This window comes from Ursus arctos, unplaced genomic scaffold (assembly GCF_023065955.2).
Source record: "Ursus arctos isolate Adak ecotype North America unplaced genomic scaffold, UrsArc2.0 scaffold_28, whole genome shotgun sequence".
NCBI lineage: Eukaryota > Metazoa > Chordata > Mammalia > Carnivora > Ursidae > Ursus > Ursus arctos.
The window spans coordinates 7,780,432-7,807,349 of NW_026622963.1; the positions used below are offsets into that span (position 1 = coordinate 7,780,432).

Below are 26,918 nucleotides of genomic sequence, written 5' to 3' on the forward strand. Positions count from 1 at the left end.
AAGTGGGGAAGCAAGACAGTAAAGCTGAGCGGTGGGATGGTACAATGACCTGGGCCTTGAGAACGGAGCCAAAGCCCTATTCCCCGAGCTCACCTGACCTTCAGGACCATTCCCTCCTCCTGCCAGGTAGGGCTTGGTCCTTGGGAGGGGTGCGGAGAGGGAAGGTGCAAGCCAGATTCCCTTCCATTCCTCAACCTCTCCCAACCCCTTGGCCCTGTTTTGTCATGGGGGGAGGACATTGGCAGACAGGTGGGGCACAAATGGAGCCGAGAGAGAAATATTCTGGAAACTGGGAGAGCAACTTGCTGTTCTCCTACAGTGCCCTTACGTTTGGGGCCTCTGCTGCAGAAGACCTAACCCACCAGAGCAGGGGGTAGGGGCCCTTGTTGCTGGCCTCTCCGCTTTGGTCCAAATAAGTCAGTAAGATGTCCCAGCTGCAGCTTTTAGAGACCCAGCTACCACCTCCTCAGGGTGCTGAAGAGATAACCTATCTCCTCAAGACGGTCAGCTCCAGCTTTCCCAGCACCTGTGCACCCCGCAGAGGACAGGATGGCAGGTGGCCTGGCTCACCACCCAGGAGCGACCACCAGGAGGCGCAAGGTTCTTGCCATTTTCACCCTACTCAGAGGGTAGGGTTCACCCCTCCCACCCCCCATCAGAAAAGAGAGGAAACGGGTGCTTCAGCTGTTGTTTATTGACACACAGGTAGGCTCTATAGCAACAGGCCTGGAGGCGGCTGCAGTAGTGGGGAAAATGGAGGGTGGAGGGTGGAGTGTCTGCCTGCAGCGACAGCTGAGTGTAGGAACAAAAGTGCACGACGCACAACAAGGTGAAGGCGGGGGGAGACTGAGGGGGTGGAGAAGCAAGTAAGGGCCTGAGCCAGTCTCCTTGAACCGGAACCACTGCCCTATGCTGCTACTCTTGCTGGCGGTCTCTTGACCCCAGGCCAGGGTAGGGAGTTCTCTGGGTATCCGTTGTCTATAGGAACCGAGTGGAATACGCAAAGGAGGGAAGCAGGAGCTGTTGCCCTCTGGGTTAAGCTCTGGGGCTTCCAGTCCTGCACGCTTCCTTCGTCCCTTGCTTGGCTGAGGTTACACGATGAGCAACCCAGCTCTGGGTCAATTCACCCGAACAGGGTCCTAAAAAACAGTCACGTTTTACAGAGGCATTAATCTTCCCTGGCATCCCAGCCCACCAGTGCCACGTGACAGCCCCCAAGTGAGTACTACAAGCATTGCTGGCCTAATGGATGGGTTGGGGGAAGGGGATGGGACAGGGGCTGGAGGAGGGGCTCTGGGGCCCATCACGGCACAGGCACGACACGCATGGTATTGGTGAAGCCGGAGCCAGGGCGCCACCCAGTCAGCACAATGACCACATCGCCCTTCTTGAAGAAGCCTCGGGCCTTGCCTGAAGGAAGAGAAGAAAGGTTGGTGAATTTTTATTTTATTATTTATTTTATTTTATACCAAGCCAGGCAGGTATGCACCTAGCTGACTGCCCGGCAGCCGGGGCAGCAAGCAGGTATTACTTCCTTACACCACGAGGTGGCGCACGCCTCCCAGCCCAGGCAAAGCCCTGATACTTCCTTATCGATCCAGTGGCAGAGTTGCCAGGGACCTTTGGACATCATTTTACACTCTAGAGGGTGGAGTGCTTCCTCTCATCCACTGACATCCTACTTTTATCAGGGACAAAGGCCATAAGTACATAATCTGTGTGTAGGACACCACACAGTGTAGAAGCTGCGGCTTTTTTTTTTTTTTTTTTTTTAAACCCTCAGTAATGAGCAGATGCCCAAAAACGGACATCCCTGACTATCCAGGAACCTTTGCTTTGGGCCCCAGACTGGAAGACAAGAGAGGAGAGGAAGTGGGAAGCTTAGGCCAGACCTTCAGGGAATGGGAAGGAGGATTCAGAGACCATTCCCAGGGAAGACAGCTAGGACTCCTGCACAGCCTAAGGTCAGCCTGTTTAGTTTTTTAGAGGATCCTAGGGAGACCAGTGCTCAAGCACCGCCCCCCCCCCCCCCCCCCCCGGTTCTAGCCCTTGCTCCCAGCCACGCACCAACATTCATGGCCAAGTTCACCCGGAGGTCCACGTCCTCAGCCCAGGCCTCCTGCACTGGGTCCTTACACACCACAGGGAAGATGCCGCGGTACAGATGGGCCTGGCGAGCAGTCTGGTGATTCCGGGTCACAGCAATGATGGGGGCGCGGGGGCGGTATCTAGCCACCTGGTGAGCAGACCTGAGACGGGATGATGGATGGGCAGAAGAGACCATTAAACAGTGTTCCAGAGCCTCCCAGGAAGCCCCGCAGGGCCTTCCGCACCAGCTCACCCTCTAAGCCAACTCACTCCGCCAGCATGAGACTCTGGCCACTTTAGCATGTGCTCCCAATGCCGGGGCAGCCCCTCGCCTCTACCTTCCAAGGAACAGAATATGACTCTTCTTCCTATGCCATGCTACCCACTTGCCTTCCTCCCCTCCCCACAGCCCAGGGCCCCACGATCATACCGGCCCAGCATGATCAGTCTCACCCATTCACCCGACATGGCCCGTAGTTGGCAGAAGCCCCTCCTCTGAACTTTTCCATCCTGGCACAGATACAGCCCTGCCCAACCTCACCAGCACCCATTGCTCTTGCTGCCAGCAACAGCTACAAGCCAAGCAGCATGTGAACAGCACCTGACTCTTGACATCTGCAAAGAACAGGAGTGGAGCCCACCAGCCCCCCTGGGAATCTACAGTGCAAGCCTTCTCTCCTGCTGTGCCCTCTCCCCAGCCCACATGGCCCCCACATCCCTGAAGCAGTCCCAGCAACTGGCTCTAGAGCCAAACCTGAGTATCAAAGGAAGGCTTAGAAATCTGGGTGTTAGCCAGGAGGCAAGACCAGGAGATGGGAAGGTCAGTGTGGGAGGCTCTGCCTGTGAAGGCTCCTCTGGAGGGTAGGGGGCCCCTTGGAGCCCCAGTGCCAGATGCTTCCTTAGACACAGACACTGTACCCTTGTGGTTGTAGATGTTGTCTCCGGAGTTGGGGAGGGGCTTGCTTGCAGGAGGCCCGGGGCCTCGGAAGGCAGGCTCTAAGGACACTCGACAGGTGTCAGGGAAACTTAAGCCACGGCACAGCAGCGATGCCCTGCTAAGGGCCTGGCCCCCATACAAGGCTCTCGGAGAGAAGCAAATGCTGCAGTCGGGACTTGTGAGAGTGAAACCCCAGAAGACTAGAGCTAAAAATAGCCGAAGAGCAAAGGCTGGACCTTTCCACAAAGGTCAACCCTGATGGCTGGAGCTGTTTATCCGAGCCCTCTGCTGAGGGAATCGGCACAGATCTCACACCCTGGTCCTACAGGCAACCCCACCCGCCGCTCCTCCGTGCAGGGCGACTGCCGGCCTGACCCCCTCTACCCTTCCCTTCCAGGAATCCCTCCCTCATGGCCCTGGGGGCAGGGATGAGGAGCACACTCCCAGATGGGGCAGGGACAGAGGCTAACTCCGTGGCCGGACTAGGAAGAGATCCCAAGTCCAAGTCCAAGTCCAAGCACAGGCCTCAGCTTGGCTGCACGGCACCAGAGTGCCAGTGAGACAACACGGTGACCTTTCGTGGTCCTGAACCCACTTGCCTTTGGGGCTCAAAGACAGACAGGGACAGGTGTGCCAACCAAACAGCAGGTCGGTGAACAGCACTAATTTTCCAGACAGAACTTTTAAAGAGCACATAGTAGCTGGAATAAACAAAACTGGCCACCTTTCACTTTTTTAAAAGACTAGCTTGTAAATAACCAAATAAGCACTTGTCGTCAGTCTATCTGTAGTTCTGTAATTAAGTCTCTAGTTTATCTTGAGGATGTCAACTCGCTTCGGAAGCAAATGCTCCGGCAGCACCGGTGAGTGCTGCCTGGATGGAGTCCTTCAGGCCCAGGTGGCAGGCAGAGGGGTCTTACCTGGGCTCAGTGCCAGCTGAGCCCTGTTCACTGCACTGCTCTCAGGACGCCCAAGGAAGGTGCCCCGGAGCAGGGCGTCCCCTGGAGCCGCTGCCACCTCCTACCTGCCAGACTTGGTGAGGACGATTATGGCCCCACTGCAGCACTTGAAGGAGGCCTCCACGGCGCCCACGGCGGCGGCTTCTGTGGGGTCGCTGGTAATGGGCGCCAGGCGGCGGAGTTCCTCAAATAATTGCAAGTGGTAGATGGCGGCCTCTGCCTCACGGGCAATCTAGGGGAGCGACATCCGTCCAGAGGGACAAGAGGGGGACAGAGCTTCGTCAGAGCTGCGTCGCACGGGAGAGGGAGGGGAAGGGTCGCACAGACAGCTGGCGAGGAACGTGTCCCTGGATGTGAGGCCAAGAGGAGGCCAAGCACCGGAGGTGCTAAGCTGAGCAGCATCAAGACTCACAGGAAGGAGTCCTTCGCCAGCGGCCTGTGACATCCACTGCCTACCGAGCCGAGGGCCCTTTGGTCCTGCCCTGCCCTGACCTCCCTGGCTGCCTTCCTGCAGATGAGAAGAGGATTGGAGCCCAGGCCCCAGCTGCAGGGCTGGGCCCTAGCTGTCTTCCAGATCCGCTGGTGCGAGAGGCTGGTTATCCTACGGAGTTACCTGCCCTTGGGGCCCTACCTGCCAGACTCCGTCAGAACTATCAAAGCTGCTGCTAAACACTTATAAGAAGCCTCCACGCTGCCCATGGCCATGGCTTCCATGAGGTCTGTGGAGTGGCTTGAGCCTCGCACAAGTTCTTCAAACAGCTTGCGATGGAACATGGCTGCCTCAGCCTCACGAGCTATCTGTAAGGTTTAGAGGGGGGAGGAGAGGCGAGGAAGAGGGAAGGAGGAGGGGAAAAACGAGAGAGACAACACACGGAAAGACAGAACGGGGAATTAATCAGAGGAAGGTAACCTTAGGTTAATTGGCTACATCTGTCCTTCATGCAGATGCGGAGGCAGCGTGATGAAAGCCCAAGGCTCAGGGATGGGTGGACAGTTCCAGCATCGACTGCTGCTGCTTCCCCTCCCACAGACGGAAAATGGGATCTTCCATTCTGGAAGGATTTTTTGATCGGGGGTAGGGGTACGGGGAGACAACATGGCGGCAAGCTCTAGCCCCTCGGTGCAGAAACATGCCCAGGCGGGGCCCACGCCACTCCCTGGCAGGACCTGACCACGCTGCCTCATGACACAGCTCACAGGGAAGAACAGGCCCTCCCTCCTCACGTGGCTGTCTGGTTACTGCAGGGCTTGGAATGGAACACTTGCTTGGCTTCGCACGGGGCTGCTACGAGCCTTCCCGATGGGCTGCCGTGCGAATGCGCTGAGCAGCGCCGGAAAGCTGGGGTCAGACGAAGCCAAAGCCACGCAGCTTAACCGTGGTCCAAGCACAAAGGTGGGGAAAATGGCAGATTTGTGAGGGGCACACGGAACAGCCATGTGAAGGGACAGGTGCCTGTGGGAGCACACAGGTGAGTTTAACAGGACATTTGATTAAAACGTAAGGGTTATCACAGTCATGAGAAAGCCATTCAGTTATTCACAGACCACCTGCTCAGATAACATCACGGCTTAGAAAGAAAACGTAAGCTTCAGGAGACTGAAATGCAATCACCAGCATCTTAGAGAATGAGGGGTGCGGGGAGAATCAGGAAGAACATCTCATTAACTTGACAACAGAAGCAGGAACGTGGCAGGATTTACTAGGTTAAAGGTTTTCTTTCTCTAAGAAGGGAGGGCATGCAGTCCAAAAGAGAGGAGACATGAACAGGAAACAGAACCATACCTGGGACTGCCCAGCCCTTAGTTGGGGGTGGTTAAGTGCCTCACTTAGACATAACAGAAAGCAGTGACGGGTTAAGAGAAGCTCTCGGCCAGTGTTAACTGGGGGTGTGGAAAGGAGAGGCCTGCACCGCCTAGCCCAGGGCCCATCACTTATCTTCTGAGCAGGGCCATCCGAGCCCTGTGGTTCTCTCTAAGCTGTCTGTCTGTGCAGAGGAAAGGCTGGGGTATGGACAGACAACAGGAGTTCAGAGGCCAGAGTGGGATTCTCAGCCTGAGCCCAGTACAGGCCCCTGATGGAGACCTGGCCTGAGCTCCCGCTAGACAAAGCACTTTGTTACAGGGGAACACCGGTTCTGGAGCCAGCAGACCTGGGTTCAAACTGAGGCTTTACCATCACGTAATCCTCCTCTGTAAGTTGGGGTGACATCTATCACGCAGAGGAGACGAAGACTACATCAATCCAAACAGCCTAGTCACTGGACACACGGAGTAGGAGGAGGAAAGGAAGAGATCTTTGTGTGTGGGGGGGTGTTCACATTTGGGGGAGAGCAAGGGAGGGGGCGTCACACAAAGGGCATGGGGATCCTTTGCTTGAAGGTCAAAGAAAAACCACTTCAGGATCCGAGGCGAGTTTGCTGAGCTCACGCACGTTATAAGCACTGACACTGGACTGCTGTAAGAAAGGGAATCTGCAGCACTCTGTCTCCCAGGAGCCCTGGAACCGAACCCTGGGTTCACTCTTCACTGAGTCTACAGCAGGACCAGACAGGGCCGAGGAACTGAGAAGGAGCCAGGCAGTGGGACGTGACCAAGCTGAACAGCCTTGAAGAGCTAGCTGCCTGGGGGAGAGAGAAGGGCCGCCTCCAGGACCCTTGCGGATGCTCTCATGCCAGGCCCAGCAGGCTGTCTCTTTCCACCTGTCTCGACTTGTGGACTGGCTGCCAGTCACTACACCCCACCTTTCAGCCTGAGGCGAGCACAGCAGCTCCGCAAAGCAGGCCCCGCTGCTGGTGCCATGCAAGGCCAGCTCAGTCATCTCAGCGCAGGCAGCAGCCTCCGGTGCAGGCCAGGGGAGGCACCTGATGTGGGACAGGTGGGGACCAAACGGAAGCCAAACAGGTTGGCTGGAAGGAGCCCACGGCCCTTCCCGGAACAGGGCAGAGGATCTCGGGTCCTCTGGGCTGTCTGGAGGAAGACATACAAGTGTCTCAGGACTTGAGCCCAGGGACAGCTTCCCAGCCTTGAAGCCAGAAGTGAACTGTGTTATGGCAGATGAAGGAGGATGCCTCCAGAACAGGAGGAAACAGGAGAGGGAGTGTGGGCAGGGAAGGCAGAAGAGAAAAGAACCAAGACACCCCTCTCCACCAGCACACACCTCCTCACTCCTGTTGTGACTCAGGATCACAGAAGGTTGTGGGCGCAGAAGCCTGAAAGGTGTCGCTCCGCACTGGAGCTGGCCTCCACCCCGGCCCGAGCCCGCGGGCACCGCGAGGCCCGAGAACTCACCAGGTGCTGCATGCGAACGGCCTCCAGAGGGTAATCCCCTTTGGCTGTCTCTCCAGACAGCATGATGCAGTCGGCTCCATCCAGGACCGCATTGGCCACATCGCTGCCCTCAGCCCGGGTGGGACGGGGCTTCTTGATCATGCTCTCCAGCATCTGGGAGGGGACAGAGCATAGCGAAATGTGGCCGGGGTGGTCTTCAGAGAGGAAGGACTACACACTGACTGCCTGGACGGTGTGTCTGTGCACAGAGCACGGCTTTGTGTGTGTGCGTGAGGGGAAGGGAGGGTGCTCGCGTGTTTGAGAGGCGGGAGGCAGGATCCTGGGAAGAGACCAGCCCCCCCCCCCCCGGCAAGCGTGTCAATGTGGGGGAGAGGCACATGCCTGCGTCGCACAGATGACAGGCTTCCCGGCTCGGTTGCACCGCCCGATCATCATCTTCTGAGCCAGGAAGACCTTCTCTGCAGGAATCTCAATGCCTAGATCACCACGAGCCACCATGATGCCATCGCTGGCTTCCAGGATCTCATCGAACCTGCCAGAGCGGGTAGGCAGAGAGAGGGGCTCTATGGAACAAGGCCGCAAGTGCAGTGATGCAGAGGAAGTTCTGCTGCATTCTCTGACCTAGCAGCCCTTCACCAGGACGGCCGACCATGACCTCCTCCTGGGTGTGCAGAGGTGATGGGGTCAGCTACCGTCGTCTCCCAAGGCGGGCTCATGGTTCTGCTTGCTGACCTTCTTTATTCTTTAGCTCTAGGATGGGGACTTCACTGAAGGGGCCGGGGAGAGGACAAGGTTTCTTCGGAAGCCCCGTGGGTTTGTTTCCTTTCCATCTGCATCTGATGAGGCCCCTCTTAAGGCATCTCTCTACCATCTGCACTCCAGCCAGCACTTCCGAGGCAGAAAGAGAACACAAGGCCAGCTGCTGACTGCTCCTGACACAGAGGTCCGTGGCCTTCCAGCCAAGGACACTTGAGGTGGAGGCCCCCTCCCACCTGCCGAAGGCAAGAGGATGTGTGGCTTTGCCTGGCCTGAGGCCAAGGTCAGCAAGCACCCGTGGTTTATCGGAGGGCAGAAGGAGGACTCCATACTGCCTGGTACAAAGGACATCTACAGAGCTAAGAATGGCAAGGTCAAACACTGGGTAGGGCCACTCCTCCCGCCCTCCCCAAGTACACGCCTAATCCATACAAGTAGGTCTAGGATTTTATCCGTGCTGACAGGTTCCTAGTAGGGAGCCGAAGAGGAACAGATGGCGCCAAGCTGGCCGTACTCATTGGCTCTACCTGGGGATACTGGGGACGTGCTAGAGTGGAGCTGGGCCCATGCACACTGGAGGAGGCACGTGCTTTCCTCCAGGCAGCTGACCACATGCCAGAGCTAGCCCAGTCATCAGGCCAGCTGCTTTCTACGTGAAGACAAGGACACCAGGAACTTCCACCTATCTCCCAGGTGAGGGGCCAAAACAGAGCCCCTTCCTAGAGCCTTCCTTCCACTGGGAAAAATGGTGGTGGAGTTGGGGAATGGGGGGAAATGTCCCTTTATTCTCCTTTGATCAGGAAGGACAGCATGATGGCCCCTGATCCTGTGAGCAATGACCCAGTCCACTCCAACACTGGTCCCTGGGCCTATGGAACAATGTCAGTCACCACTGGGGAGATCACCAGCATGCCGATCACCTGGGAAGATACATACTTTTCTTTTTTTTTTTTTTAATACCAATGCCTTGGGGCCTCTGGCTGGCTCAGTCAGAAGAACATGAGACTCTTGGTCTCAGGGTCGTGGGTTTGAGCCCCACATTGGGTGTAGAGATTACTTACACTTTAAAACAAAAAAACCTAAGTAAATGAATAAATAAATAAAAATACCAATGCCTTCCACTCCCCTTCTTTAGATATTTGGACTCAATGGGTCTGGCCTCAGTTAGGGAGTCTGCATTCGGATGGGCAGGTCGCCGGGTTTGGGATCTGGGTATTCACGGGATACGGTCTGCTTTTTGGAAAGCAAGGCCAGGGACAGAGAGGGCACCCACCTCCGAACTCCCTCGTGATTCTCAATTTTGCTGATTATCTTGATGTTCTTCCCTTTCTCTCCTAGGACCTTCCGGACTTCATGGACGTCCGATGCCTTGCGGATGAAAGATGCGAACACCATGTCTACATCCTGCTCCACCCCGAATTTCAGATCCTGGATGTCCTTTTCCGACACAGCAGGCAAGTCCACAGCAGCCCCAGGGAGGTTCACACCCTTCTTGCTCCCCAAGGAGCCACCGTTCTCCACCTCCGTCACCAGGAAGTCAGCACCTATGCGAAATTGGGGGTGCGGGGGAGCAATGAGGGCACGATGTCCAACAGGAAGCAGGCTTCCCTGTAGAGTGAACTGGAACGCGGCACATTGTGGGCACTGGAGCCGTATGTCGGGAATTCAGATCCCAGCTCACTACTGTATCATCTTGGGCAAGTCGACTAACCCGTCTGTGCCTGTTTCCCCACCCGTCAAATCGGGATAATACCTGCTCAAGAGGTTGTTTTAAAATTTAAACAAGTTACCACGTAAAATGCTTAGCATAGCGCCTGACAGTTAAATATCAGCTATCATCCCCAGGTATTCCTGCACCGGTCACACTGAGGGGTGGAGGAAGGAAAGGAGAAAGGCAGAAACAGTGAGGACGGATTACAAAAAACAGAAATCTTCCCACGTGCTCCCTGAGTGTGCGATTAAGCTGGACTGAAGTCTGCTTGAAAGGGGAAGGAAGCATAAAAGCAATTCGTGAGAATACACAGCCTTCGTCTCGCTGGCAGCCCAACAAACTTCCCATCGTCCTCGGGTCAAGGGAAATTTAGAGATGGTTCTAGAGACCGAGACGCCACCTCCTGTACCTACCTTTCTGCTTCACCTGCAGAGAAATAAGCCCATCGTCCACGTAGATCTTGCTGCCCACATCCACCACCTTGCAGATGTTCTTGTAGTCCAGCCACAGGGTGTTCTCGTCGCATTTTTCCATGTAGGCGTTGTCCAGAGTGATCTTGAGCGTGGCCCCTTTCTTCAGCTCGACCTCCGCGGTGCCGCTCTACGGACCAGAGCATAAGCGGGAGTCCAAAGAGCAGCTCTCCCCCCAGGGAAAAATGCTCTCCTCTCCGGCAGAAGTAACAATAAAGCTCCTGGCTTTGGGAATCAAGGATCGTGTTCTCGAACTTACCTCCGGAAGTCACCCAAGGAAAACCTACCATGTTTTAGTCACGCTATGTAAATGGTAAGGGGAAAAGCAACGAAGAGAGACTGGGACTAGGTTTTTAGAGTAAAGAGCTCCTCTCTGTATCGTGTCTTAGCAAAGTACACCAAAGCAACCTCTCTTTACAATGATGAACACAACGCTCGCGTCTAGATCTGAACTCTGAGGAACGTGGCCTCTGAGGGGCATGGACTGCGGAGGGTGGCTCTCTGGAGCCCGCTCCCTCCTGCGCCCTCCCTCTCGCGGCTCCCCGTGATACTCACGCCCTTGATGAGCCCCGTGCGGATCTCGGGTCCTTTGGTGTCCAGGGCCACGGCAACTGGCCGGTAGAGAATGGGGTCGGAAGCAAAGCTTTCCGTGGCTGTGCGCACGTTCTTGATGGTCTCTGCGTGGTACTGGGGGGAAAGGAAGGAAGATGACAGGGGTGCTCCCACACAAGGGTCCAGCGCCGGGGCTGAGGCGAGCCCTCAGGAAGGCCTGTGATGTTCTACTCCACCTCCTGCGTGTGGCGTCAGGGCCAGCCACCCCTCCTTGCTCACTTCCACCTGCTCGGCTTCCGCCCACCTCCTCCACAGCACTCGCTCACTCCAGGGCCAATCTGAGAAACTTTCGAATACTGCCAGCAAAACCCACTACAGGGATGGCATGAACACGTCTCAACATAGAAGAAGCTTGTCTCCCTTATGTTCCCTGGGACCCATCACACGCCCTCGGCAAATCAGCAGACAACTGGAGTAAAAGACCTTGCCCTTGGGTGTGGGTCATACTGGTCTGGCAACAGGTGTCAGATTCTGATAGATTTGGCAATTCTGAGCTTTTCCTCTATTGATCCCGACGACAATTCAACCTCTGGAGTTATTTACTTAAGCTTACAATGGCCCAAACTAAACAAGCCTTTGCTAAGGTTCCGCAGACCTGGTTTTCACAATCACGTTCTGGAATGGCCCGGGGAAACGTGAAAATGTGCCTCTCTCCGAACCAACTGCCCTGACTTCCATCTCTCTCCTAAGCCCTCGCTCTTTTCCCAGTTGCCACTATCGTCTGACTAAAAAAGGGGCTCAAAGCCAAGATGTCAAGAGTTCTTAGTGTAACCAACAGGCCATTGGTGATCAGAGGCACCCTGGTCAGCACTCTGCAGGCCTTGTCCTTCAGCCTGTCCAGGAGAACGGCAGCCGCAAGGCAGCTGGAGGGGAGCTGGAACCAGAGGCTGATCTCCAAGGACGGTGCTGCCTGAAGCCTGGATCTGAGAATCTTCAGCTTCTAATTACAGTCTCTAATAAGGACCGCTGGCTTGTTTTCTGGGGGCAGAGGTCCATACTCTGAGTTATGAACATTTCTTTCTATTGCTGGCTCGCAACAAAAACAGTATAGAATAGAATACAGAGATAATTTTTTTTTTTTAGGGAATGGGTGTTTCATGTTGTCAAATGGCTTTTCCTCAGAGCCGATGTGAGGGGTACAAGAATCCACCAAGTCCTTAGAACAGAGGTAAGCACCTAGTATCACCCTCATCTCCTACTGGCCACTCTTATTTCATCCCAGTGTGGACTTTGTGTTCCTAGAATAAAATTTACGTGGTCATGGCGCAGGAAATTTTTTAGTGGACAGCCGGATGTGGACTGTTGAATTTTACCTTTTCTGTCTTCTTTCTAAGTGAGACTGGGCCTACGCGCTAACCTGGCTGGCTGGGGTACTGTCCTTGTCTCATCTCACTATCACGGTGTGTTGGCTTCAAGGTACATACTGGGAAGACTTCTGTACTTCTCTAGGCTCTGGAACAGCATGACAGCATAACTGCTCCTTCAAGGGGAGAGAGAAGTAAGACATCCAAGTCCTCTAGGCCTGGTGGTCTGAACGGAGCTAGAGCCTATAGTTACCTTTTCAATTTCTTCAGGCTGTTAATCGATTTATACTTTCTACTTCTTGGACATTACATTTTCTTGGAAGATAGTCAACTTCATCTCAACTTCTAGAAATTAAAGAAGTCTTTTTATGATTTTCAAATTCTCTGCTAATGTATAGGAAAAATTCCCTTTCCGTGGTCTTTTTTTTTGGTGCATCCTCATTCTTGACCAGGCTTTCCGGAAGTTTCGGTTTTACAGGGGTTTTTTGGTTTGTCAATTTTCTATTTCATTAAGTTATGCTTTTAAATCAATGCTTTACTTTCATCCCTTTTAGATGTTTGGTTCTTAGTATGTGAGGACTTATTTCATTTACTTTCATTAAGTCTTTTGCTTTCTAATAAGTACATTTAAGTCTCTAAGTTTTCTTTTCTTCTTTTTCTCTTTTTGGGGCGGGGAGAGGGACAGACAGAGAGAGCGACAGAGAATCTAAGCAGGCTCCACACTCATCACAACCCTGAGATCATGACCTGAGCCAAAATCAAGAGTCAGATGCTTAACCGACTGACCACCCGGGTACCCATGTCCCTCTAAGTTTTCTTGATTACTGTTAAACGTCATATCTCCATTAAAAAAATATGTCTGAGAATATGGTCTCTATAATTTCCATTTTATGGAACTTGAGGGTTTTTCATGACCTATTTTATAATTATAAGAATTTTAAATAAACACGGGTTTTTGTTCTTGGAGGACATAAATCATCTATTGTATATATACCAATGAGATTATTAGCTCTTACATTATTCAAATCCTCTATACATTTCTGGGAGGGGTACTGCAGTCTCCCACTATGGCTGTGCTTTTGTTGGATGCTACCAAGTGGTAAAGAATTCCATCAATCAATACTGTCCTTGTGGAAGGTTCTAAATTCAGGTTGTTTCAAAGTAATGTATCTCTGGGACCACACGTTCAGTAAGAACACCTCTTGTGCATGTGAACTGCCAAATGGGGCTAGGGACACCGGGGCGGGCAAAGCTGGCAGAAAAGATCAGATGCAGAGAGTAGATGTCCCTCTGTCAGAGTCAGGGAGAGAAAACTATTCCAGTGCTCTGTTTGGAAGAATATTTAAAAATTGTCAAAAGCTGGGAAAACAGGTTGCAGCCACTAGTCACAGGTGCCTATGAAGAGCCCTGACACGCAAACTGTTATAAACATGATATAGTATTAGAACAATTTGAGATGAGTTTCCAAACCCCTGACACCAAAGACAACCTTATCCTGGTCAAAAACCTCAAACCCATGAGAGGCCCTTGGGGGTGTGATTGTTGTTGTTTTTTAAATCCCAATTCTAATCTGGGAATAAGAATTAAAGCAGAGATTATCTTCAAATGCCTCTTGTAGTTTAAAAACACCCAAACCCCTGGGCCAGCCCCGCTCTGGCAGGTGCAGCAGACGCCCCACGGCCTCGCCATTTTGGAGCTGTGGCGGTGTTAATTTACTGGATTGGATGGAAGAGGCCATCAAGCCTCGTTAAAGGTCAACTTCTTAAAATCTATTTCTGCTTCTTCTGCTGCACACAGGAGACCCTGGCACGGTCCAGCAACAGGGATCAGTGGTGAACCAATCCCCACTGGTATCTTCAGCTCTCTCTTTGGGCTAACACTTGCAAGAATTCCCGGTGACTCCCACCAAGGACCCTGACTTTGGAAAATTATAGAATGTCATCACAGGCTGTCTTAAGCTGCTGGCTGAGCACAGTTCCTCTGAGCCTGGTCAGGCCCCCATGACATTTGGAGGCCGGCCGCCTGCCAGGCCATAGGCTGTTTATGAAACACAGATTAGGGAACCCACGATGGAGAGTCTCACATTTCCAGAACGAGAAATTCACTTCTTGGACTGTACTTCCTGAGGCTTTATTTTTAGTCTAAACTTAACACCAGTTTCCAAATGCCAGAGGGCAACCCCTCACCACCTGTCCTTACAGGGTAGCATTTTCCTTATTCCGAACAGGAAGTATCAGGAGTCAAGAGAGGGGCAAGTCTGGGGGCACCTGGGTGGCACAGCGGTTAAGCGTCTGCCTTCGGCTCAGGGCGTGATCCCGGTGTTCTGGGATCGAGCCCCACATCAGGCTCTTCTGCTATGAGCCTGCTTCTTCCTCTCCCACTCCCCCTGCTTGTGTTCCCTCTCTCGTTGGCTGTCTCTATCTCTGTCGAATAAATAAATAAAATCTTAAAAAAAAAAAAAAAAAAAGAGAGGGGCAAGTCTGGCTCATCCATTTCTTCTGTATCAATGCCCGTATGAAATCCCACGGCTTACGATGGGGCCAGATGGGTTTTAAAAGGAACCGTCCCTCAGGGAACCTCCACTCCTCCCTCAAAATGAGTTTGGGGACAGGAGCAGGGATGGAGCATGTGCCAGGCGTTGCCACCTGGTCCCCGGGTAAGGCCTCTGTCCACAGGGCAAGTCAGGTCCTGCACAGCCTCAGCACAAACACACCCTGGCTGGGCTGCTGGGGACACGTGCCGACTTTAACGGACCAGAACCCCTGGGAAGAGATAGGCCAGGCACACAATGTTGACGAAGCGGGTATTACATGCTGGCGTGTGTCGGTGCGTTAGAGTCAGCACCCAACTTGCAATGGTATTAACTCCTCTCCTGGACCTGCGCAGTTATCTTGTATCTAGAATAGGCCAGAAATCAATCTGACCTTTGGTTCATCTCTGCAATAGGAGCTGTGACAGAGACCCACGGGTAGGAGGTGTCAAGCACTGTGGCCATGATACCTAATGGCTTACAGGGTTTTCCAGTAGACCCTTCCACACTTTCTAAAATTTATTTATTCTCCCACCCATCTCTACACCCAACTTGGGCCCAAACTCCCAACCCTGAGATCGAGAGTTGCATGCTCCACTGCCGGAGCCAGCCAGGTGTCCCAAGCCTTCCACACTTTTGTCAGTGCAGGTGTGTGGGAAAACCATGGCCAATAATCAAATAGGTCATCTCTGCGTAAGGAGCCTCGACCAGCTGGGATGGGGGAAGGGCAGCAGGGACAGGCCAGTGAAGATGATCTCTGCATTGGCTATAAACCCCAGATTCTTTCTTGCCTGATCCACTGTGGCTAAATGAACAGTTATCTGCCACCCGATTTCCTGCACGCTGCCCCAGTGGCCAAACCTGCCCAGCCGAGGCTCACCTCGTGGGTTCCATGAGAGAAGTTCAGACGAGCCACATTCATTCCAGACTTAATCATCTCCTTCAGCATCTCTACCGATCGGGAAGCTGGGCCTAGTGAAAAAAAAAGTTTTAAAGCCAAAGTGCTAATTATTCAAAGGAGGAATAACACTTTCAAGTTTGAAGAACCCTTGATATTCTTTTTCACTAAATTTTCCTCCTACAAATCGTTCACGGTTCTTTAAAAAGCGCACAGATGGCTGTTAATGTGTTTGCCCACTTTCTTGATTTAAGGGGACACTTTTCCTACTCCCTTCAAATGCTACAGGCTGCCATCGAACGAGGAAAGCCTAAGTAAGACTTGGCCAGCCCTCTGCTCTCCCCGAAGCCTCGCTGGTTTTCCAGCCACAGAATCTCAGAGCACGTCAAAAAGATCTTCCCTAGATTTCTGAGAGGCTCCTAAAAGATATGCTAAGGAAGACACGGTCTAAAATCTGCCGTTACTTACATCGAAAACCGGGGATGTACTGTATGGTGACTAACATAATATAATAAAAAATCATTATTAAAATAAAAAAAAATAAAATAAAAAAATAAAAAAATAAAATCTGCCGTTAGCAGCAAACACAAAGCATGCAAATTCCTTATCGCAACTTCCGAGGACCCGAGTCCCCACAAGAACCCGTGTGGCAGCTCACTCAGCACCCAGGTCTGCGACGTTTATGGTCTCTTCAAGTAAAGAAAAGATCACGGTCCTATGGGAGGCACGACCACTCACCGATGGTACAGATGATGCCAGTGTTCCGGGCCGTGATGGGCGGCGAGTCAATGTCCAGACGGCACATGTGTTCCAAGAACGTGTCGGCCATGGCCGCGTGCAGCTGCTGGGTCTGGATGAAGGCAGTGCCGACATCGCTGTGGGGCTTCGACATGGCTGCTGACGTCCTGGATCCAGGGGAGCTGGAGAGAGAGTGATCAGTCTGAGAAGCCCAGGTGGTGAATATACCGCTCGGCACGGGAGGCCGTTTCCTGCTTACACATTAACTCAATGAGCACACTTTGTGCACAAGCCACAGGGAGCCCTGCCACACTCTGCCCGTGCGGGCACTCCTCAAGTCGGGCAGAGGGTTCACGTGACCGTGAGCAAGCAGACAGGACCTCAGAGAACAATTTAAAACCTTGTACCCAATGCGTGTACTTCCCAAGTATCCACTGGAAGCCGACCTCCCTTCCAATGGGCTACTATCTACCTTGACAGTCTTCCTGTTAATCCTCCAAGGAACAGTTCACAGACGCTGAAGGAGCGGCCTCCAAAGGAAGTTGTAACCAAGCTCCCAGTGATACACAGTGATACAAAGAACTGACTCCTGGTTTAGTACCTTGGCAAATATACATCTTTGTACGACAAGCTATCTCAAAGCTATAAATGGCTGCTACGGGGCGGGGCATCCACGCTGGTTTTTAACAATCCCCACCCAAACTCCAAGTGATCTTCCTGGTTGTAAAGACAACTACAAACTACAACGACTTTTGGTCAGCAGGACTTTAGGGCGGGCAAAGCAATTTGCATAAAATGAGAGAGAACCCCAATGACACTGGTCTGGTTCTAAAAACATTACGGCTACTTTCCCAGGATGGTTACAACACAAGGAAATCAAGATGGCTTGCCAAGTCCTTTTCCCAACTGATTTTCTATTTTCTGATACACCATCCGAATTCCCTTTCTGACAAGTACACCGCAAAGACTATCCGTTTCAGGTAATTAACCAGGCCAGGTCACAATCCTGACAACTGGTCCCGACCTTTGCTTTTTTCTTCACTACGGACTGACAACCAAACTCACTCAGCCGGTTCGTTAGCTGATTACAAACAAAGACCTAAGAAGCCTCCAGGCAATGTCTGAACAACCATCAGGTAAGGATGGGAGTGTGAAACCGCACACTCCTCAGCACAAAGCCACGCTTCCCTCAAGTTCTCGACCAAAGGCTACTCCTAAAACCCTCGAGCCCAAAGGCTTCAGCCCAGGCTCCCGAACAAGCCCCTCTTCAGCCCTGTCCCAGCTCCTCCTCAATCTCAGGGCCCTAAATCAACGTACCCCACATATATCACTCTTACTTTCTCCTCCTCTGTCCTGACTTTGTGCCCTTTCCGGGTAGCTCGGGTGGAGCAAGCATCTCAACCCGTCTCTGCTACCCTCAAGAATTCTCACTGAAAGCCCAAGAAGCCCTGTGACCCGTTGTGGGCAAACCTTCGGTCAGCTACTGAGGCTAAAACTTTAAAAATGGGGACATAAGATACAGGCTAACTATTCCACATGGCAAGTGCACTGTGCGTTTCCTAACTCCCTAATTCACCAGGCACCAAAATGACAACGTTTGGAGGTCTTCTCTTCCATGACCTATTTGGTTTTTCGTATCTGTTAGCACACAGACTTGGAAGTATTCCAGTGTTTGTTGAATTCCCTTTCTGTGTATCTTAATGCCTCTTGGTCAAAATCAAAGTTATACCTCCCTTCTCCCCTTCCCCAAATCTGAAGAACTTATGAATTCCTGGAGGGACTGCCTCGGCGGCCAGGGTCCCTTTAGCAGCACTCACGGGCAGTCAGGGCTCGCGTGCCTTCGAAGCACATGGCGGGGCTTGGGTAAGTCTGGTTGTTAAGGGAACATGACTGAAGAGATGGCACCAGGGGCACGCCCCGCCAATTGGAACACAAAGGCCTTCCTGTGGCCTCCAACTGGAGTCATCGCCCAGTCTGAGGACTGTTATCATAAAGAAAATAAGATCTGAACGAGTGGGTTGGAGTAACTAACCCCTAACTAACCCCTAACCCCTTATGATAAAATCATAAGCTGCCAAAAAATAAAAACACAAAACCAAAAAACAACAAAACAAAACAAAAAAATCATCAGTTGCCTCTTCTCTAGACCTAGACATGAGGGTTTCCTTGCAAAGACCTGGCTGGGGCCACAGGTTATTGGGTCATACCTTGTGTTCTCAGGGCTTGGGCTTCCGGTGACATAATGCTCTTTTTTTGGCTCAGGGTGGCTCCTTGGCCCCACTTGCAAAGACCGCTCGGAGCTGAGTAAGGTTTGCTCTGCAGAGCTGTACAAGGATCAAGGTAGAAGCTGAGTGTAACTGAAGTTCTTTGGGGTAATGGAAAAATTACCTTAATAACCAGGTAACCAGGTGGCAGCTGCTCCTAGAGATTCGGCTAAGTTACAGAGAAAAACACAGATACCTCCCAAGAAAATACCAAGAAACTGGTCACGGAAAATTTGCAGCTAAGTTCTTATTGGCTGCTCTACAACGCTTCTCGCCTCCCACATACCCAGACTGTCTTCCCTCTAAGTTCTCTCTAAGTCTGTGGTTTACTAACATTTGACTATACTATTCATGAACCTGGCTGCTCCCAGTTTTTGAGAGAGAAGGGATACTAAATTAAACATAAATAAAGACTGGAAGTGTATCTATGCAAAAAAGTAACAGCACGTCATCTGGGTGGTAGGGTTACAGCGAAGTTTGTTCTTCCCTTTACTAATAAATTTACTGATACAAAATACTTTTGAATTAGAAAAATCACAAATGTACCTCTTCCGAAAATGATTTATGTGCAAGTTTCCTGGTAAAAGTGTTGGAATTAAAATAAAGGTGAAGCCTCCAGTTTCATTAATCAACCACCGCTCTGCGCGCTTAAGAAGCACTTTGCTTAAACGGGGCAGAGGCGAGAGAACCCATCTGAGGCCCTAGACCACACATGTGTTGCCAGACCGTTCCACTGCCTTAAGAAGGCCAACCTTCATCCATTCTGAACCTCAAAGAAAAAAACAGAAGTTAATATCGTCCACAAGACAAGTCTATGCCAAACACCTGTTAGTTACACACCCAAATCCAGCCAAGTTCTTTTCCTGTTTAGTCCGTCCTCAAGCTTCACAGCAAAATCTTTATGACAAGGGTGCCCTAGTACGGAAGGGCGCCTCCAAGGCCAGGAGATGCCATTAGCACATATAATTACACTGCACTCAAACAATAACCCTATTTTACCATCTCAAATGAAATCTGAGATTTTACAAGCTCTGATGTTTTGCTTACCCAGCCTATGAACTGCAAAAATGAACAAATGAAAATTTATTTGGCATTTGAGTGGATTTCCACACCAGCAATCAAAAAAATGAAATAAAAATAAAAAAGCTTGCTTGTCCAGACTCCTACGAGATCTCAACAGGCCCTTAAAGACCTCTACCAAACTAGAGAACCCAGGTCTCATCCCCAGGTCACCAAGTGGTCTCCTGACTCGGGCTGTGCCCGGGAGCCTCCCTTGCTGAAGGTCAGCGCTCTTGCTGCCTGTCTCCCAGGTCTTCCAGAAGCCTCTTCCTCCTGAGCACCAGCTGTGCCCGTCCTGCCAACCACCTAACTCCAGTTCTTCCTAAAACACCCTGGGACTCTCCCCTGGCCCCAGGGCAGCAGCCCAAGCCATGGTTTCTCAGGGCGGGTCCCTTGTGCTGGCCGTTGGACTGAGGCCTGCCAGGACATGCAGCCCAGCCGGTGCTAGTCTGACTACTGCATCCCCCTCCACGGGAGGCACAGACATGCAGAGCCAACCTCCAGCCAGCAGTGGAAGCCCGGTGTATCCACCGATGGTGGCCAATGCTGGGCCCGTGTACGGGAACCTTATTCTTGAGCCTGAGCCCCTGCAGTAGAATCTTCCTCAGAGCCATTTCTCCTCTGTGAGAAACGAGACACCATGAGAGGCCTTAGGGCAGGCCGAGGGAATGGGGTAGGCACAGTCACAGCTCAGCTCCACGTGTCCCTGTTCCCACCTTTCCGTTCTCAAGGAGCTCCTGGGTCTCTAGAATGATAGCTTCCTCTGTGCCAAACACAATTCTTTGGCCACGCTCCAGAAAGCACAGGGGGAGGGATCATATAAAAAAATCCAACATGCCACTTCTTAGAGCCAGTACTGTTGGCAGGTTGTGCCGGGAAAGATTCACGCTTCACTCCACCAATTCTTTCACAAAGGCCCAAATCATTCTGCCCTAGTAAACCAGCCTGGCCCGTGAGCCTGTACGTGCATAAGCCAGTTTTTAACCGGCCAGGGCTCCCTGCACCAAGTCTGCCCTGATGCCGACCTCACCACACACGGCAACCCAATCATAATGGCACCCAGCGCCCACAACTGTGTTCCCGGCTCTGTCGTCAATGTGCTACCCACACCTCCAAGTCTGCAAGCCAGCATGAGGAAGGCCTTTCGATTCCCTGATCTTCAGAACAGACCAGGTGTTCGGGCCACCCTGTTCTCTAGAGCGTTCCGGGATGATGGAGCGACAGAATTCCCAAGACGGGCCCTAATCTAGGACGAGGAGATCGAAATGGGTGCTGGGCCACCCACGGAGCCCAGTAAGGTCTGCACTGAACGGCTGTTTGTCCTGATTTATAGTTAGAGTAAGGATATCGTGCATTTGCATATGGAACAGGGCACAGAGGAGAAGCAATTCTGCGCTAAGTCCCTTCTCCCCTCAGCAGCCTCGTTAACAGACAGCGAAGTCTCGCTTACCTGGTTACATAAACCAAAATGAGCCCGCTCCCTTGCGTTCATTTATTAAACCTAAGGGACTTCAACTTTATAAGCAGGAACCTCAGGTCCTATTTTAGAGTGTGACTAGGGCACAAAAGCAGATACAAAATGGGCCCACCCAGGACCACTCAGCTCCAGGGTAGGAAGTCCCAAGTCAGTCGGAGAACCTTCAGATGTCCTTGCCTGACCACAGATGCTCAGAGCAGAGAACTGGTTTCAGCCTGGAGGAGGAAGTTCGGAGGAAGCTTTTGTCGTCCTGTGTTATGCGGCCTCCTTACCAGGCTTAACATAATGAAGCAGTGTTTTAGGGCACGATATTCATACTCTGGAAGCCCCAAGGGACTGGGGACTCTGTAGTTTAGGGCCCGTCAAAGTCGGGTACAACCAGGATCGGTGACGGCCTCCGCAAAGTGAGGCATTCTAGCCCAGCATTTATAGGACGAGCTGCCCTGCATCATAGCTGGAGGGAGAAGAAGGGGGGATGGAAGGAGGAAGGGCCGTGCCAGCTCTCCAAGAACACTGACCTAGTTCATCTGACTGGTCTTCCTACAGTGACCTTCACAGGTCTGCTTCTATTTTGTTCTACTTTGAACTAAAGAAGAAGAAGAAAAAAAAAAAAGGAATATGAACATCTGTATTTCTACTACCCAGAACTGACCACTAACATTTAGCCAGAATTCCTTTAGACTTAAAAAAAAAAAAAATTTACAATTTTGTAGTTTTTTTGCCCTCCATCCCCAGGCCCCTCCAACCCTTCCACAGCCCGTCCCTAACTTTGACACCCAACCACTGTCAGGAATTTTGTATCCTTCTTATCCGTGTAAGTGCACCTATATCTACACTGACCCCTACAATATTGTTTTTCTAAAATGCCCTAATAAACATCTTGCTTTTTTCAGCACATTTAAGATGTATTCAGTGGGTATGGAGACCTAGTTAACACGTATGAACTGCTACACTGATTCACTGCACGACTAGGTCAGTCATTTGTTTGTTCCCTAACTGGTTGGCCATCCTCCCCTCATTAAACCAATCTTTCCCCTATGAATCAATGCAGTAACAACTCTCCTAGTACACGGCTCCTTGTGCAAGTGTGAGCTTCTACATATATCCAGAAATGGAGTTCCTGAGTCACCAGGGTATGTTGATTTTCTATTTTACTAAATATCACCAAATTGCTCTCTAAAGTGGTTATATCCATTTACAACCAACCAGGAACGTGAGTTCTGGCCCTCTCACACCCTGCCAACTTTCAATATTGTCAGAGCTTTAAAATGTTCACCCTCCTGACAGATGGTATTTATTCATCTGCTTTCTAATGTAATAACAAGAGGGATACTGGATATCAAAAGTCTCTACTTCCCTACCTCTAACTAGATCAAAACTCCCAGGGCTCCTCCAAAATGCCCATGGTTTTGTCTCCTATACCATGACTGACCGACTCACTGACTGGGTAATTCTTTTGCACTCATCGCTGGAAACAGGGAAGACACCAGTTGTCTAAAGCTCAATAAATACAAGCTGTAGGTTGATTTCAAAGGCTTGGAAGGCATGCCCTCCTTTCCAGAGAATTTTTCAGACTGTATCAGCTAAGCTCGCACTATCATAGCTGGTCTTGATATCTCCCCCACCAGGGCCCCTGCCTAACTTTCCAAACATAGCTTGCTGGTGTCAGGAAAGAGAGGCTTAGAGCTCCCCAGAAGCTTTGCCTATGGACAGAAGTGGGGGAGGTAAGTCTCAGAGGCCGGGAGAGGTACTGCAGCCAGGCTCGCCCTCCTACGTGCAGACCAGCACAAACCACTGCAGGGGCGGGGCGCCACACCACTTGGTGGCCCTGCCAACCTCCCCTCCAGAGCTGAGCAGTCACAGCGGGAGGCCAAAAGGCCCACCAGATGTTGCACACCCCATCCACTCCACACCCCGGCTCACCTTCCCCGAAACAGCTTCTTTAACAAAGCCCCAAACAATCAGACCGTTCATTTATCTAGTCAGCCTGGCTCTTCGTGAAAAATCCAAGTTCTCAGAAAGTGTGCTAGTATTAGCAACAATTTTCCTTAGCTCTATTCCTATCTATTCCAGAATAGGGATTTAAAATGATGACTCACGGTCCTAGAGGACTTTTTAAATATTTTTCTCTAATCTCTGTGGGGCTCAAACTCAAGACCCCGATCAAGAGTTGCATGCCGGCCAGGCACCCCTCCTCTAAGACCTCTTACCAAGTAAATCAATTCTGTATCTCTGAACATCCTCGACAAGGTTGCAAGAGAACTCTGCTCACACGGGCAACTCATCCTTGTGGTGTGCCAACTAACTGAAATTTGACTGTGGATGTTTGGAATGATTCAGAAATAAAATGTCAAATGAGTCATTTTCCCCTACCTTCAGCTCACTCTTAGCTCTTGGTGAAAATAACACACCCTGACATGCCTGCATACAAGCTGAGGCAAAGTAAATTAGAACCAGGGTAGTGTGAGTTGATAATGCAAGAGCTGTGTTTTTTGTACTTTCTAGCTCATAAGCCATTTCCTCATTTCTTCCATTGCCTCACCATTAAGAAACACACAGCTTTAAGAAATAAAATGGCTTTTCCTGTGGAGCCCCCCCCCCCATTCATGTCACAACATTCAAGGCACAGAAGCAATGCGGCTTCTGTGCCAACAAGGTGCTAGCTCTGTTTGGAGCCCCAGCTACCAAATTTGCCAAGTCACTGGCAAATTAGTAGAGACCCAATAATGCTTTTTGTTAAAATATGAATTCAACACTAAAATTATTTACTCCTAACGCAGTGCTTAAGATGAGAGTGGCTATACTAAGACAGGACGAGACTAATGTCCATTTATTTTGACTCAAGTCCAGTAACTCAGAAATGAGTTCAAAGACATTCTTTCAGTCATTGTTATTCATGACAGCCCCCCTCCCACAAAGGGCTGCCATGTCCCCCCGCATAAGCCTCAGGAATGTGGGTGCACAGACTACATTACCTAGGCACGGGGTTCTGCCACACTGCGCCTAAGCTCTTAGGGCAGTAGAGAGAGCTGGGGCACCTGGACTACCATTTTTCACTTAACTGAAACCATTTTTAATTTGGGGAAAATGCACGCTTCGCTATTTGACTCACTGAATGGAGAGAAGGGACTTTTTATAAAAACTCTGAAGACCACAATGCAGTTTCCCACTCACCCGATGAAGAGAATTCTCTCAAAAGCAGAGAAGTTCAAAGGTTGAGTCATCTTCCCCCCAGAGGCCTCCCCATCCCCCCACAGACCTGGTGATGGGTTACATACCCTTCCCCTCAGGACAGCCCCACTGAATTTCCCAACAGCATCTTCAGGCGACAAGCGAGTAAATTATTTGCTAATAATGCCACAGAGAGGGAGTCCTGACTAGGATACCCTCTGTAGCCCAGGGGGTAGCCACACCCCCTGTCCTGACAACAGGAGGCTACTGTCCCTGCCTCCAATCCTAACCTCGCACTTACCATCTGGCTTAGCAAATCCTAGAACTCCACCTGGAGCAGGTGGGGATAGCAGGGGCAGACTTCAGTTTGGGGGTTGCAAGTTTGTTTCTACTCTTACAGACCAACAACCAACTGCCGGAATTCCGCCCCTCCTTGCCTTCCTTTGTCTCCAGGTCCCAACCCCATCCCCTCCTCGGAGACCAAAGAGCCCCTGTAGCAAGTGGAGAGCTGCAAGATAACATTATGAGTTACTTTGTAAACACTGTACCAGGATCCCTTAGGGGACTGGTTTCCAGGAGATGTGTGGTATTTAGAAACCCTGACTAAAGAGTTAATCCCAAGATTAACTCTGAGTATGTGAGTATGTGTTTGGGGATGGCAAGGAGAAGTGAGCCCTCTCTCCATTACAGTTTAAGTAATTGTGCTCAGTGACCAAAGAATACACCTGGAGCCATTTCTTCTGGACATCTCACTAAAGATTAGGCAGTGCGCAGAATATTCACCACATATACACATAGGTATGTGTACAGGAACCAATCCTTTCAACAATCCAGAGGAAAATGTTACTCCCAGTTCACACGTGGGAAACGGAGGTCCTGGGGCTGAATTCCCTCCATCATTCCTGTATGTTAATGAGTCAAACCGGATTCTAAAAGCCTGTTAAATTCCCAATGCTTCAGTCCATCATTCCTGGATCTTAACTATCAGACTCACGTGTACAGAAGAGAATCAATGTCCTGGGTTTGAAGAACACGGATAAAAAGCCAAGGAACGCCTTTCCATGACTGGACTTCTAAACAACCTTCACATTGGAAGGTACCTTTCTGCTTCAAACCCAGTGTGTGATGCCACCTTGTGTGGCCTTTCTCAACCACCACCACCCCCACATCCCTCACCCAACAGGAAGCGGTCCCTTCCTCGCAGCACTTACCACTGGTAACTTTTATGCTAGTTCCCTAATCACACTGTGAGCGCTGCAGGCTGTGACCTTTCTAGCCATCCCCCCTCCCCAAAACAGCTTAACACACAGAGATTTTATTGAGTGGACGCGGTATGTGGTGCCCAGCTCTGGACGTATTTCTACCCTGCCTATAACCTGATCCCACCCACCCGAGACCTCCGTGTTCTGCGATCCGGGAGCCTACGTTCAGCAAGGTGAAGCAGAATCCAGGCTGCGCTGGTCCTCCGGAGGGGCGGGGCGGGTCGCGGGCCGCTACGTGCAGCCCCGCGGCGGGAGGGAGCCCCGCGACCCCCTTGGGGCCAGCTCAGCGAATCCGGGGCGGGCTCAAGCGGGAATGCGCCACAGGGGCAACCACCCTTTCCTCCCCATGCAGCGGGAAGGCCGAAGGTTACGTAATCTTCCAACTGCGCCCCGGGCCGCGGCTGCATCCCCCGGCCGCACGGGAGCAGGCCCTGCCCACCCTCAGGCCACTGCGGTTCAGACGGTGAGCCCGGAACGCGGACCCGGGGCTCCAGGACCCACACGCTGCAGAAACCCGGGAGGCGGGGGGGGGGGGGGTGCACGCGGACGTGACCAGGACGGAGGGGAGGGGCGAGGACCCGGGCAGAACGAATCAGAGAGCGGAGGAGAGGGATGCGGAGGAGCGGACGTGACTAGAATGGAGGGGGAGGGGCGTAACCAGAGCATGAATGGGGGAAGGGGTAGGCACGAGGGGGGACAAGGACGCGGGAAGAGCACACGACGCTGAATGGAGGCGGCACGGGGGAAGGGAGCTGGGGAACGGGTTTCGAGGAGAATATACAAAGAAACATCAGAATGAGGGAGACACGGCCAGGTTGAAGACGGGGAGGGGGAATGGTATAGTATTAAGGGGCCACGGGAGGAGGCGAACAGAGGAGCGGGGGGTGGAGGGAGGAAGGGAGAGGAAGGAACCCGATGAGGAGGGAATACTGGAAGAAAGGCGATGATGGAATGGAAGCAGATCTAGGAGACGAGGATGGGACCACAGTGGGTGTAAGCACTGCGGTAGGAGAGGGCCGGCTTTGGAAGAACAGGAGCTGGGGATCTGGGGGCCCTGAAGAGCAGGCCCTAAGGCGCGAGCTGCCTGTCTCCTCTCTCCCGACCCCAACCGGGTGCAAGATGCCCGAGATCCTGCGCCGGCCCGGGTGTGGGTGCCCTGAAGGCGCAGGCGGCCGGGACTCCGCACTGGCTGAGCGCACTGAGCCCAGGTGGGGACGGATGGCCCGGCTTCTGCCCCGCTCACCTCCGGCGCGGTCCCGCACGAGCTGCACTGCTACTGCAGAAGGGTCCGGACCCTCGCGACGCGTCGCTGTTGTGCGAGTCTGCAGCTTGAGCCCCAAGGTTATCCCGGCTGCGGCCGCCGCAATCCCTCCGCCGCCCCGCCCCACACCCAA

At 52.0% G+C, this 26,918-nt stretch overlaps 1 protein-coding gene across 4 annotated transcripts; it reads right to left on the reverse strand.

Moving 5' to 3' along the window:
• Window positions 1-674: 674 nt before the first annotated feature.
• PKM (pyruvate kinase M1/2) lies at window positions 675-26,918 on the reverse strand. Of its 4 annotated transcripts, none has more exons than XM_026478454.4 (11): window positions 26,768-26,918; window positions 16,292-16,473; window positions 15,536-15,627; window positions 10,765-10,896; window positions 10,153-10,339; window positions 9,302-9,572; window positions 7,654-7,804; window positions 7,273-7,425; window positions 4,050-4,216; window positions 2,068-2,249; window positions 675-1,410 (listed from the first exon to the last, which is right to left on the reverse strand). In XM_026478454.4, the coding sequence occupies exons 2-11, from the start codon at window positions 16,443-16,445 to the stop codon at window positions 1,304-1,306; spliced, it is 1,596 nt and encodes a 531-aa protein (XP_026334239.1). In that variant the 5' UTR covers window positions 16,446-16,473; window positions 26,768-26,918; the 3' UTR covers window positions 675-1,303. The 4 variants fall into 4 exon arrangements, with proteins under 4 accessions (XP_026334239.1, XP_026334238.1, XP_057159765.1 ...); XM_026478453.4 differs by lacking the exon at window positions 4,050-4,216 and adding an exon at window positions 4,616-4,782 and having other exon boundaries at window positions 26,768-26,911; XM_057303782.1 differs by lacking the exon at window positions 26,768-26,918 and adding an exon at window positions 18,499-18,610.